The sequence below is a fragment of the Solanum pennellii genome, chromosome 6 (genome assembly GCF_001406875.1).
Source record: "Solanum pennellii chromosome 6, SPENNV200".
Taxonomy (NCBI): domain Eukaryota; kingdom Viridiplantae; phylum Streptophyta; class Magnoliopsida; order Solanales; family Solanaceae; genus Solanum; species Solanum pennellii.
Genome location: NC_028642.1, coordinates 60,352,745 through 60,367,257, shown reverse-complemented (window position 1 = coordinate 60,367,257; position 14,513 = coordinate 60,352,745). Strand labels below are relative to the sequence as shown.

The following is a 14,513-nucleotide window of genomic DNA, read 5'->3' as shown; positions in this document are numbered from 1 at the left end:
ATAAGTAGATATAAAGCATCTACTAGTTAGTTGTAAATATGTCAAGTTTTTATCCACATTTTTTGTATAGAATAATTAATAAGTAAAAAATTAGAAATATAAGGAGATATAGATAGATACTTGACCAAAAGTTGAAGTTAGTGAGGAGATTTTGTGGAGCAAATTAATTAGTAGCTTATAAATATTGGGATTTGAAGAACATTCATGATGAGTTGTAAAATGTGTAACTGTTGTCGTTTGGACCAACCCTAACAGAGATTCGTCTACAAATAATCCAATTACCAAGGCAGCAGTTTCTTCTACGGGTTGAATAAGAATGCAGAGAATAGTAGATACAAAGCAAATTCAAACAATTAACATCACCCACACTACAATAATCAAGAATACAGATTGGTCTTTGCAGTCTTAAGCTTTCTCCTGCCCCATGTCATCACTGAAAATCAATCAGAAAAATCATTTACAAACTATTACAGACAGCTCCCAAATGTATGCTCGGAATGTCATGTACAACTTATAAAGACTATTTGCAGCTCTGAGTCACATTCTTCTATAACTTTTTGGTAGATAAATGAGTCGATGTCTTCAATATATCTGAAGATATTCATGTTACATCATCGTCTAAAACACTACCAATGTTCACACTTCCAGAAAAACGAAGAACAGGAAACAGAAAGGTAAGGAGTATGTGAATGCATCAAGTTGTACTAAGAAAACAAATAGGCCACATGACCAGGACATCCGACACCTCATCTCCAAGAGAACATAGTGAAAATGGTGAATGATTACTTCATAAAAAATTAATTATATATAGGATAGCAGCGATTCCAAGAAAGAGGGGGCACAAGCAAGACACTGTGCTTTTGGCATGAAAACATGGGAAGTTGATACTATTACATTCTGGAAGTAAAAAAAAATCATACTGGATGCATTTGAAAGCAAAGAAACAAGTCTAACCTCCACGTGGAGTGCAGAACTGCAGAAACTCAACCAACCATTGTGCGCTTTCTTCCTCTTTGCCTCACTAAGACAAGTTAAAATAAAGAAAGGAAAAACATAAAGAAACCATCGGAATTAAAACCATGCTACTTCTTCTTTCTGGGAATAACAAGGTAATAAACAGAAAGGGACATGTATGAAGAGTCGGCAGCACCTTCGGCTAGCTTGTTCAAGGTTGATGACCATTGCTTTGAGGACTTCCTATATGCAGCAAGTATCCGGTCCATCTGCGATAACCATATAAACCATACATGATGAATATGAGAAAAAGAGCACCGAGAGAAGTAGAAAACTGTTCAATAGTGTCATAAAAAATACTGCTTCTGAGAAGAGGGGCATGTTTTCCACAATAATAGGACACAAAAGGCAAAAGGAATATTAATTTTAAAGAAGAAACTAAAATCCTTTGCCTGAAAGAGATTATAATTTTAAAATGAGAGAATACAGAAGAACAAAAAGCTTCAAACGGCTTTATACAAGCCTCTAACACACAAAACAGTAGATATGACGGAGCTTACCACATTTCCACAAGAAGAGTGCATAGAGAGTAAAGCACGTTCCAGTACATATAAATCAACTGCTTTATCTTCTGGAAGCGTTGAAGTAAAGCTTAGACCAAAGTCAATCAGCACCTGGAGAAAAAGCACCAGAGATAGACAAATAAACGCATTGAGGTGACCTTAGAACTTCATCCTCCAAAACCATGAGAAAAAGGCAAATAAAGAATGAAATTGAAGACAAATCAATCATGAGAGCTAGAGGAGCTTCGAAAAGAGAGAGAAAAAGTTCACCAGCTGATTGCCAGAAGTCCTCAGTAACATGTTTGATGTTGTCAAATCGCCATGGACTAGGCCACCATCGTGTAGTTTTCCAATAGCATTACCAATCTGTGTTGTAATATCAGCCATTCGTTCTTCGTCAACTCCAACTAGTCCAAAGCCAAGCAATATATCTTTCACCGAAGGACCTTCAACATATTCAAAGGTGAGAGTGTGCATAACAGTGTCAACAGCATACAACACTGGAGTGACAACACCAAGCCGTCTAGCTTTTGTCATGCACCTTGCCTCCTGTGACAGGATTCCAATATTTCTTTAAGAAACACAAGTTTCAAGAAAGATAAAGGAAAGAGTAGGTATCATTTACACCGACCGCATTCAACCGTTTAAGAGTGAGCTTTGAGTCCAAAGTCGGATGCCTGTATTTCTTTGAAAACCGTTCCTTGATAATACACCTTCTACTACCCACAAATGTTGACTCAAATACCCTCTGATATCCTCAACAGAGAAACAAGATAAAGTGTTACAGAAATTCTAGAGTCAACAACTACTTGCCATCAAATGAACATTGGCAGAAACAGTAGTATAAATTATTATTAACTCATAAACTATACAAAAGACACATGCGCACACAAAATCTTTCCCAAAAAAGTGAGAGAAAAAGATCAGAAGTATTACAGGAAAGTTTTATATGAACACAATATAATTAAATATAAACTCACAGCCTCAGCTCCTTGCTTGATTAAAACCAACGATCCATCACTTCCATCTGCCTTGATTTCCATCTAAGTAAAATTTCCAATTAACTTCAGGGGCAAAATAATAAATAAGTATAAATTAAAAAAAAAGGGATAACAAAACTTTAGGCTTCCACGAAACAAAGTTCTTCAGATCTTCCACAATTCAAGTACAACATGAAGAGTGCATGCAAATGAACACTTGGGAAATTCTTTGGCATCCATGGGGGTTCGCTTACGTTGAAAACCATAAGGTCTTAGGTTCAAATCCAATCGAAGGGAAAAACACTGATTGAATCCTGTCCATCTATCCAAGCCTTGGTGGATAGAGTTACCCAGTACCTATGCTAGTGGGGTAGCAGATACCCCATGGAATCAATAGAGGTCTGTGCTTTGGACACCATTATTATTAAAGAAAATAAATTCTTTGATTTATACAAAGGTTTTTCTGTGATTTTCTATTTTCTTAGTGGAGGATTAAGGCATAAGGTTAGTAGCTAGTCGAATCGAATGCTATCAAGCCTCCCCTCTGTTTCTCCTTATTTGTAATCATATTTAGGAATCACATATTTTCTTTGTTCTTCATTGTTTATTACTATACCTCTTCTACATAATTTTTTTTATCAAGAAAAGAGACTAAGCTAAAATTACAGCTTAAAATAGAGGGAGAATATTTTTTGTTGAAGAGTTGTTTATTGTAGCTAAAGGAAAGCTTCAATTTTTACAAGTATAAAACCCAATTTGTAGCATCACCAAAGCAGTAGCAGCAGAATTTGGAGATAAAAACGTGGGGAATAAAAAAGAAGAGCAAAAAACAACCATAAACGATTATGAAAACTGAAGAGCAATTTTGTGAGTTTTAAGAATAGTGAAAGACACCTTTTTGCCGTTGAAGATGAGCAGCGCCGCCACCGCGAACCGCACAGCTTCGGAGAGTATGAGTGAAGAAGAAGGACGACAATGTCGCAGTTAAGATTTAGAAGATTTGGGAATTTGGTCCCCAAAGTTTTAGAGAAGTGATAATTTGTCCTTGATAAACCCAATGGCTCATCTTTTGACTTTGTAGGAAGTGAAATGTCATAAATACTTCTTTAATTATGAGATTAGGTCTAAAATTAATACTAAATTTGTATACTCAGTTTTTTTGATTGTTTAAAAATTTATCCGCTTTGATTTAGTATTTTAAGTATATAAAATCTTATTGATTTTAGTTCATTGAATTTTTAAAAGATTATCATGTTTGATCTTTATTCACTTTTTTTTTTATATAAATAGGTTAGATTTATATAAATTGAACTTTTTGTGGTTAAATCTTAAGCCATTTTTTATTTGGTTTAGATTTATTCTTATCACTACATTTTTTTACGTAAATAAGATGATCATTTTATAAATTTTAATTCTGAAAAAATAAACAAATTCCTTTCAATAAAGTTGTTAGAGTACAAATTTTGAATTAACAAGTAAGATCTTTTTTTATAATAAAGTTTAGCATAATCAAGTTATCAATAGCAACAAAATATACTTCATTTTATTGTCCGTTCAATAAAATTATAACTTTTATTTTTTTTCTTGTGAATTCATTTTGAATCGTTAATGTTAAGGTTCATTGCATAAGAATAAGTTGAAGAAAAATAGCAAGGATAGAGAAAAACAATTGAAAAATTAATGTTAAATAATTTAATTTTTCCATTAATATTAATGTAAAGTTATTATATAAAAAAGAATAGACATAGAGAAAATTTAAAATTTGACAAATTTAAATAATTGAAGGACTGGATTTGACGAAAATATATTATTAAAGAAGCATTTTAGCCCTACACCTATAGTTTAGGGGTGAGATTTTGAAAGTAAACAGGTCCATTTCGATACAAAACAAAAGAGAGTACTAAAGTTGAGAAGGAAGAGTTGGTATGTGGAAGTTTTCGGTGTAACCATTGAGTTTGCAAACCCAATCGGTGGATGGCTCCTCTAAAGAAATCCAAGAAAGATTCTAACAAGTTGAAGAAAATCAAAGCCAAAAACAAGAAAAACAACATTGTTCCTGCTGAGAACAAAGGAACTGAATGCGATTGGTGGGATAGTTTCTGGCACAAGAATAAAACATCAACCCCAGGTCCCTCTCTGCTCAAATTTACATTCTTTAACAACATTTTCTCAAATTCTATTGTTTTTTCGATTCCATTTCACTTATTAATTCGATTGGGGTGTTGGTAAGTGTCAAGATTGGAGCTTTTAAGTCTGATTTCTGCAAATTTAGTTCATTATTTTAACCCTTATTTGTTAAATTCGCAAAGCATTCAAGGGGATTCACGTATATAGAATATGTACATAAAAGAATTGTTTTTGACAGCCCTTGTAGACAAGATGGCTCCGCTCCTGCGCCACTGGCTGTAGGTTGAAGGGTTGTGTGAAAAATAGTCTAATTATTCATGTTGTTGACTCTAACTAGCTAAATTGATTGACTCACTGCATTTACTTGAAGTTAGGTCTCTAAAATAGGAAGAGAAGAGGTTGCTTAAGACTCCTTGATCTCTCTTAAAAGTCTAATTTATTCTAATGAAATCCAAGGCGTTGTAGATATTGTCAAAGGCGGAACTTCTACATTGTTATAGTTAGCATAATAATTAATCATTCTTAGGTTTGTAATGTGGTTGTTGTCCACTTGTCCTTAGAAAGATGAAGGTTTTCCCACATAAGTAAGTTTGAGAGATGCCAATAGACTGGAGTTGTCTGCTAGGATATTTTATGTAACAACAGTCTCGGAACCCATCTTATTTCTTTTTAATCTTTGCAACTTTTTCCTATAAGGTCATTTTGGATTTTTTTTTCCTTTTTGTTGCAGGAATTAACTCACTTTTATACTTTTTATCCTGCAGGTTCTGGTGTACCTAGTGATGAAGAGGAAGGTTTCAAGTATTTTTTCCGTGTTTCCAACAAGACTTTTGATTACATATGTTCACTTGTAAGGGAGGACCTTATCTCAAGACCTCCTTCAGGTCTGATAAACATTGAGGGAAGGCTTCTTAGTGTTGAGAAGCAAGTTGCGATTGCATTGAGAAGATTGGCTTCTGGTGAATCCCAAGTTTCAGTTGGGGCATCATTTGGGGTCGGGCAGTCCACTGTGTCTCAGGTTACCTGGAGATTCATTGAGGCACTGGAAGAACGTGCAAAGCACCATCTTAAGTGGCCAGAACCTAGTAAGATGGATATAATCAAGTCTGAGTTTGAACAATCATTTGGTTTGCCTAACTGTTGTGGAGCAATTGATGCAACTCACATCATAATGACTCTTCCTGCTATTCAAACCTCAGATGATTGGTGTGATCAGGAAAGCAATTACAGCATGCTTTTGCAAGGTATCGTGGACAGCGAGATGCGTTTTTTAGACATAGTGACAGGTTGGCCTGGGGGCATGACCACTTCAAGGCTGTTCAAGTGCTCTGGATTTTATAAACTCTGTGAAAGTGGTGATCGTTTAAATGGAAATGTCAAAATAGTGTCTGAAGGAGCAGAAGTTAGAGAGTATATTCTAGGAGGATTTGGTTACCCTCTTCTTCCATGGCTTATTACACCTTATGAAGGTGAAGACCTCTCGGATCCTATGCTTGATTTCAATGTGGTGCATGCGACTGCAAGCTCAGTTGCAGTAAAAGCCTTCTCACAATTGAAGGGAGGCTGGAGAATCCTTAATAAGGTTATGTGGAGACCTGATAAACAGAAACTCCCCAGCATCATCCTCGTGTGTTGTTTACTTCATAATATTATCATTGATTGTGGAGACAAATTACATCCTGACGTTGCCGTATCTGGTCATCATGACCCAGGATATGAGGGACAGAGCTGCAAGCAGATCGAATCAGTGGGGAGATTAATGAGGGGCAAATTAACTAAATACTTACAGAGTACCAAAAAAGAAGGCTCAATGAAGATGATCGTCTAACACTGCATTGGAAAAATTGTGGTGATTTTCTTATCAAGGGCATCTCTCTTCCAAGGAAAAAGAGAGCCTTTTCAAAAACTTTTGTTTCAAATCATGCCGAAGACATAAATGCAGTTCATGTACAAGATCTTTCTGAATGTAGAAAAGGGTGTTTCATAGTCCTTGGATATATGTGAAGACTTACCGTTCATACCTAACAGTTTCACATGTCATTTAGGTAAAAATCTTTCTACATTATTCTAATCATCACTCTTTTTCTTTTTTTGTTGTGACGTATGGCCTGTCATAGATTATCTGCATTTAACTAGAGACTTGAATCAACTGTCAATAATAATGTAAAGTGAAATTACCCTTATTTCATCCAGCATTTTAAGTCTTGATATATAGGAAGTTATGCTATGTCATGAACCATTTTCAGGCTTGCCCAATTCCTGTAGGGATATATAATATCTTAAATCACATAATTTTTTGACATGCAACAAGACGGTTATTTTGATTCAGGATATACCTGCTGTGAGTTTTCACTTAATAGGGCCTCTTAGAGGTATAAGCTCTTAGAAGTGCTTTTGATGGTGATCATTTTTTTGTTTAAGAATACATTTTAGTAATAGCTGGCTCTTTATAAGTTACCAAATGCAATCACCCCTACATAGTTCACAGTCTATTGTTAGCCATCTTTATTTCTTCACCTTTCTCCCCAATGTGGATGTCTCTGTTAAATGCCTGATATTGAGTTATGGCATAACAATGAGACTAGTACATCATATGTGTAATTTCATTGAATTCACAAAAATGGAAATCAAAACATGGCTCCCAGAGAATAGATTAATACCAAAACTAATTTATTTTTGCTAGTTAAAATAGTCATGGCACACGTTGCAACTAGATAAGGAAGAAACCTTAATGTCCCTTATCAAAAAAAAAAGGAAGAAATCTTAGTGTGAATGTTCTAAGTCACTAGGAGGTTATCGCATGATAACTTAATTAAGTAATTGTAGCAAATGTACATCTTTTACCATGCGATTACCCATGTCAAGGCAGCTAGTCACTAGCCTCCCCTTTGAGCCACCTCGGTAGGAAGACATTGGTGAAGTTCTTAAGCCTTTGGGGCAGAACGAGCTACACTTTACAAGTAATCGGCTATCTGGTCTCAGGAAAGAACACTATGATGTGAAACCGAAAGTAATTCAGTGTAAACAGTGTCAGATGCTAGTCATAAGCTTATACAAATTCTTGCATGGGGCCAAAGATATTGAATACACATAAAACTGATCCTACAGTGAAAACTGAACATTTACAGATCATTGCAGGTAAATAATCATTCTTAAAATAGGAGCACATTATTTTACAAAATGTGGGAGATTAGTAAAACCCCTTCCAGTTTATTCTATGGAAGAGTACTGCAGCAAAATCTTGACTCCTTTAAGCCAAACTATGATATGCTGCATCTTTACAAATTAAGATGCACACATGAACCACTAAAACAAACACTGTTCTATAATACTAATAATTAATTTGTAAGTCAAACAGAGTTGCTCCATTTTTGCGAACCATCTTCTGAAGATATTGGTTTGCAGGAATGAAGCATGAAGTTGCATGCTTCCACTGCTTCCCCTACTGTTAGGAACATCCATTCTTGTCCTAATGTTTCTATGAATTTGGACTTGTTCAACTTCTTCATCACCTCTGCTCCTGGATTCGCCAAAACGAGCTGCAATTCCACAAAACCACACCATATGTTAGAGGAGTTTAACTTTTATACTGTGACAGTGTAATAGAACTTTTGCACTATCACGCCACTAAAAAAAATAACCAGTAGAATTTATTTTGATAATGATAGTGTGGTTAGAATCCCGTGGTGGTTGGGAAATGGACTGTTGGTTTGATTATATGGACTTTGGTTGCCCTTCCTCACGAGCTAGCTTTTAAGATTGAGTCGGACTCAAATGCCATATTTTTACATGGTATTAGGACTCTCGATCCACATTCCAAATGGGTCTACCGGGGGGGATTTGAGCGAGTGTGGGGAGTGGATGAGTGGTTTGCTTATATGGATTTGGGCAATCTTCCTCATGTCCTAGCTTTTGCAGTTGAGTTAGGTCTAAATGTCGTATCTTTACGGTTAACATAGTAAGAAACATGTAAATAAGAAGCCAACCTTGAGATCTCTTCTATCAAGATTTTTCTTGACCTCTTCAAACATGCTAATTCCACTTGTATCAATGTTACCAACAGCTGCACATCAAATAATTTAGGCTGTTAGTGTTGCTGAAATTCAGTTTGATCAACTGCATATGTTATTTACTGTTTTCTTTTTTCGAATTAATAGACACAATGTAAATGAACTAACCTCCCATATCTAGTATAACATACTGCAAAGTTGTTTCTCCTGAAGATTTTAACTTGTCTTCCTCGTCGTCAATCCACCTTGAGATCCTATAACAGGAAATTGAATTAGCGAATAGTTAGTATTTGTAGAAAGAGACTGTTGGTATTGTATACTTACAACTTGGTAGCATATATAATACGTTAGTTAAATTGTTACCTCTCTCTTAAATAGCTTGAGTTAGTGAAGAAAATAGGAGCTCCAATGTCAAGTATGAGGACGCCTGGAACGTTGTTTGTATTTGGATATTGCTCCACATTTCTGTAGATCATAGAATTGGGAATATTACCAAGTACTAAAGTCCTTGGCCTTGCTACAGAAAGTAATACCCTTAGCAACGATAAGCCAACCTGCATTTACAATAAAAAAAAGTTTAACTTTATCTTCTTTTAAGTGACATTATACATTAGGAAGTAATAGTAGTAGTAGTAGTTACAGCCATGACTAAGCCAATTTCAATGTTGCCAAAGACAACACCAATGTATGCACTCATGCAAACGAGGAAGTCGAATTTGTCGACATGCCAGAGATGAATGGCAGCATTATAGTCGATGAGTCCGAGCATGGCAGCAATAATAATGGATGACAACACGACGAGAGGAGTGAAGTGGAACAATGGTGTTAGCAATAGCAACGTCACCATCACAGCCAACGCCATGACAATGTTTGATACTGCTGTTTTGCATCCAGCGTTGAAGTTCACTGCTGATCGCGAGAATGGCCCTGCACGCACGCACATTCATTTATTTTTCAGCCTAAGAGTTTAACTTGTATACACTAAATTACCTATTCACATTTTGACAAGTAACTGTGGTTCTCTTTTCCAATACCTTATTTTAGTGGACAAATTGTGGGTTAATCAATCACGTGGTATATGGGCCCAAGTGACATTGATACTAGCTAAGTCCAAATCAAAATAAATAAACTTTCGGCCCAAGGATATTTGAATATACCAGTAGTGAGGTAACAAGAAGTGCATGAGCCAACAATGTTCATCATCCCAAAAGCAATCATCTCTTTGTTACCATCTATATGGTAATTCTTGAACATTGCAAAACTTCGACCTACTGCTATTCCTTCCTGTACAAATGTATTTTTATTAGTAATAACATTGCCTTCGACAGTTGAGTGCACAAATTAGCTTTTTAAAATATGTGTATGTTTGTAGTTTAAAAAGCAGATGGAAACAAAACAGCTTACAGCAAGGGCAATGACACCCGTGACTATGCCAGTTTTGATAGCCGTTGTCATATATTTCGATCCAAACGATAGATCCATTATTGATAGTGGATTTATCCCTTTCTTCAGCTCTCCAATCTGTAATATTACATTATATTATTCACATAACGATCCACAAAATGGATGACATATTATTTTGAGCATTTTGGGATTATTAAGGATATATAAATAATACCTTCCACCAAACACACAGAATAAAATAATCCCTACATTTATTAAAACTCAACAAAGCCGCAATGCTAAAATTTAGTACCCGTGAGTGACATGACAGACACAAATTTAAACTCACTTAATTTTTGTTGTCGTTGAGTGCGACCAAAACTACAGCTATGGATGGATAACTAATTAACAAGTCTCTTGTTCATGTTTTATTTATGTTATGTATTTGATAATGTAGCTACTAAAATGTAACCATAACTTAAGTAATAGAATTAAAAATTGTTACCACAGCAACACCGTGTTTTTCAGCATGCGTTATATAAACGAGAATCGTTCCCAATATGACAGACGTCAATGGCGCCATTGCTGATACCCAGAACAGCTTTGGTCTCTTCTGGCTCTGCATGCATCAAAGTGATCCGTTACTCTAATTAATGTACATACAGTAGCACTAACTATTTTTAAAATATAAAAATGAAACCTTTTTTTCTTTGACGAAATTAAGGACAATTTTGCTTTAATTTTTTTTTTTTGGGGGGGGAATTTGTTTTATTGCATCCTGTGTTTGATGGAGAGAGCTTAATTAATCCATATTCAAAGGTAATTAGGGATTGCAAGTCTAAAGTGCTTTGAATAGAATAGAATTAAACTGTTCACATTGACATTCGTTTACCAAAAATTTGGCGAGCATCAAGTAGAAAAGGAAACAAAATCCCAGCACGGCGCTTTCCCATCGCCACTGCAATTATATATTTAAAGAATAATATAAGAAAATAATAATCTAAAACTTTTACGTACTAGTATTAAAGAATCACTACTGAAATCGTATTAAAAAGGCAAATTCCGATACGTACCGCGTGCGTTTGTGCAAATACAGAACGTAAGACAGAGATAACATCCGTGGCATGAGTGAAATGTTGAAGACCAAGTATTCCTTTTAATTGTTGGAGTATGACCACTGTAGCTGCTCCTCCCATAAATCCCACAATGGTTGCATGTGATAGAAAATCCACTATAAATCCCAGCCTAAAAACAAAACAAAAACATTCGTTACCATCAACTTATAAAGTTTATTATAAAACATGTTCCATTACGTACCTGAAAAATCCGAGTGCTAGTTCGAATAACCCGGTGAAGAAAGTGGCAGTGAAAGCAAGATGAAGATAAAGTGTTGGATTTTCAGCAGGATTCACTTGAGCTCCCAACATAGAAGCCATGAGAAGAGATCCAACAGCCACGGTTCCCACTGCTAAATCTCTTGAACTTCCCATTAATGCGTACACTAATGGTGGAATAAAGCTTGAATCTGCATTATGCATGTATATAACATCAAAATATATACTTTTTTACCTTCTTTTGATGTTTGGTATGTATGATTATTATCTGATAATTAACTAAAAAGAAAAGACTTACATAGTCCAAGTATAGGTGGCAAGTTACCCAGCTTAGCATAGCTTATTCCTTGAGGAATAGCAAGACTAGCTATAGTAATTCCAGCAATAAGATCTGCTTTGAAGAAACCAAAACTGTATCTTGAACCCCATTCAAAAATTGGAAATAAATATTGCACCCCAAGTATAAATTTTCTCAAAGGTTTTTGGTTCTTGAATTGCTTAAGTGGATCATCTGGGAATAATGTTTCCTTCACTGTATTTTTCAATGATTTGAAAAAAGGCTGTGGTGGAGGAATTTCAACTCGATGTATGCCTGGAGTATTATTATCCATCATTGATGGATACCCATAATTATCTGCGTTACCCATTCCTTTTCTCTTCTTTTCTTTTCTTTTGGATAAGTGCTTAATAGCTTTGAAACAAGGAATTTTGTTTGGAGTGAATAAAGGATAGTGTATCGCTTGCTTTATATAGAGAGGTATACCAACCGACTGTTTCACACTTTCTTTTAGTGGCCTAATTCTATGTTGTGGCACAAAACATTAACACACCGCCATACTAATACAAAACAAAAATTAATTAATATAACAAGGATAAATTAATAATATAAAATAAATATAATAGCTATCGTTTGATTTATTTTAGCAAACTGATTCTCTTTCTCCTATTCTCACTCGTCTCTCTCGCTTTATACAATAGAATTGTATAAATTGTGTTTCTAATTGTATAAAGCGAAAGAAAATTGTATATACACATGCAAATACGTATATCTCCGTGCTATACATTATAATTATACAATAAAAGTACTTCCCTGCCAAAGTCTCTTTTGCCTTTCTCTCTTTCTCGTTTTATACAAATTCAAATTGTATATAATTTCTCTCTTTCTCATTTTATACAATTCGATTCAATTGTACATTCCTTACCCAAGTCTTTTTTGGCTTTCTCTCTTTCTCATTTTATACAAATTTAAATTGTAATATAATCGTTCTATACAATTCGTTTTATACATTTCGTTTTATACAATTCTCTGCCCAAGTCTCTTTCTCTTTCTCGTTTTATACAATTCGCTTCAATTGTATATGTATAGCGAATTTTATATATATATGTTTATTATGGAGCAAAATTATGCAAACTTTGTTATAACATAAAAATATAAATTCTTGTGTTTGCTATATTTTAAAGCTGTCCATACAAAAATTTAATAAGATTTGACTGAGCCTAATTTTTCGAATAGTAGAAAAAAGAGTTTTTTTTGCTATGAAAAAAATAAAAATGTACTATATTTTTAGTCTTAACTACAATCTCTATATACATATAGAAATCACAATTATCCCAAACCTATAAGAGATAGAAATTATTAGTTTCCTATATTAATACTAGACATTTATAGATTAATAAATACGGATGAAATCATAGTAATTTGTTTGGATGACGTGTTAACAGTTAACACGAACAATAGATGTATGATATGCTGTTAATATATTAGCTATTGGTAAAATTGGAAATCAATGTTACTTAGGATTTGATATTGATAGTCAATTAATTAGTTCATATCTTAATAGAATTTGACTTAGTTAGTTCATAGAATTTGAAATAAAGAAAACATTATAATATATTTTTAAATTTTTCATATGATATTCAATATTATATTGAAATCTAAGTAAATTCTTATTCACACATTACAAAAATTTTTTACAAAGACTATACTTTAACGTGATTTTTCTCTTTTAGCATTAATACCCTATCTAAAAAATTTCTTTACAAAAACTATGCTTTAACATGATTTTTTCTATTTCAACATCGATACCCTTTTTGATTTAATCGTCAACCGCCACAAAGACCGCTATCAAACTTTTACTACTGCTTTTTTTCCCTTTTGTCTCCCTCCTTAACACCAGGAAGCAAAGTGCTGGTAGCTGACGTATTTTAAATTTTTTTACCTAAAAAGAAAAAAAATCACTTAATAATGTGTGCTTTAGCTTTTTGCTCCAATTCCATTTTGACACTTAGCAAGTACATCATTGGGTTTACTTTTCTTTTTTTGGTAGATATTTTTTGAGTGAATATATATGTATTTAAGACATGTTTATAACTTAGAGAGGATCTTTTTGCATTATTAATCAGATCATACATTTAATTTAGACTACTGATTAAAAAGTTTTTATTTTGATATTCTAGGACCCAATAGCATCATTTCACTCCAGCACATTGAGAAAAAAGAAGGCAGACTCGGTCAATAATAAATCAAAAAGTTAGTCTAAAAAATATTTAGGAGACGTCATATTAGACTGAAAGTATAAATTAAAATGAAATGAATTAATAAAGGGAAATTGTACTGAATTAGATTTAAAAAGGAACAATTAAAGAATCATAGCTTAATACCCTAATTCTTTTTAGTGGATGAGTAAAAACTAAAAACAAATTAGGTGAGTTTTGTAAAGATAGAATTATAGTTATTTGCTCCTACTCATTACGCCTCACGCACAATCAACTAATCAGCTTTGAACTTTTATCAATTAAGCCGCCAATCCTGATATTTTGCAAGTGCTACTTATTATTCATCCCAATTCAAACTACCACTAAAGCTATCTATGAGGGAAAATAAAGGTAAATTAAGGTGGGTAATAATGCAAAAATATTTAGCAAACCACTTTTATAGTTGTATAAATGTGAGTTAATTTTAAAAATATCTAGCAAACCACATTTATAGTTGTATAAGTGTGACTTAATTTTAAAAATATCTAGCTATCCACTTATGTAGTTGTGTAAGTAGGAGTTAATTTTATGGATGGTCATTCAACATTTGCTTTATTATAAAATTAAGTGATTATCGATAAAATTAATTTGTCATTTTTTTATCGACTTAATCTATACTTACCACGT

General features: G+C 33.9%; 3 protein-coding genes across 5 annotated transcripts; 1 reads left to right on the top strand and 2 right to left on the bottom strand.

Moving 5' to 3' along the window:
- Positions 1-164: 164 nt before the first annotated feature.
- Positions 165-3,548, bottom strand: LOC107021082 (EKC/KEOPS complex subunit bud32-like). 3 transcript variants are annotated; one of them, XM_015221673.2, is made up of 8 exons: positions 3,392-3,548; positions 2,498-2,560; positions 2,149-2,265; positions 1,788-2,066; positions 1,515-1,628; positions 1,151-1,223; positions 955-1,021; positions 165-433 (listed from the first exon to the last, which is right to left on the bottom strand). In XM_015221673.2, the coding sequence occupies exons 2-7, from the start codon at positions 2,558-2,560 to the stop codon at positions 984-986; spliced, it is 684 nt and encodes a 227-aa protein (XP_015077159.1). In that variant the 5' UTR covers positions 3,392-3,548; the 3' UTR covers positions 165-433; positions 955-983. The 3 variants fall into 3 exon arrangements, with proteins under 3 accessions (XP_015077159.1, XP_015077160.1, XP_027773919.1); XM_015221674.2 differs by having other exon boundaries at positions 2,498-2,581; positions 3,392-3,539; XM_027918118.1 differs by lacking the exon at positions 165-433 and adding an exon at positions 462-591.
- Positions 3,549-4,354: 806 nt separating this feature from the next.
- On the top strand, positions 4,355-6,880 carry LOC107023317 (protein ANTAGONIST OF LIKE HETEROCHROMATIN PROTEIN 1). The gene is made up of 2 exons (XM_015223973.2): positions 4,355-4,625; positions 5,389-6,880. The coding sequence occupies exons 1-2, from the start codon at positions 4,472-4,474 to the stop codon at positions 6,450-6,452; spliced, it is 1,218 nt and encodes a 405-aa protein (XP_015079459.1). The 5' UTR covers positions 4,355-4,471; the 3' UTR covers positions 6,453-6,880.
- Positions 6,881-7,770: 890 nt separating this feature from the next.
- Positions 7,771-12,088, bottom strand: LOC107023316 (sulfate transporter 3.1-like). Its single transcript, XM_015223972.2, has 12 exons — positions 11,650-12,088; positions 11,335-11,542; positions 11,091-11,262; positions 10,910-10,975; positions 10,523-10,636; positions 10,039-10,155; positions 9,792-9,918; positions 9,275-9,561; positions 8,998-9,188; positions 8,803-8,888; positions 8,611-8,687; positions 7,771-8,163 (listed from the first exon to the last, which is right to left on the bottom strand). The coding sequence occupies exons 1-12, from the start codon at positions 11,996-11,998 to the stop codon at positions 7,975-7,977; spliced, it is 1,983 nt and encodes a 660-aa protein (XP_015079458.1). The 5' UTR covers positions 11,999-12,088; the 3' UTR covers positions 7,771-7,974.
- Positions 12,089-14,513: the final 2,425 nt, after the last annotated feature.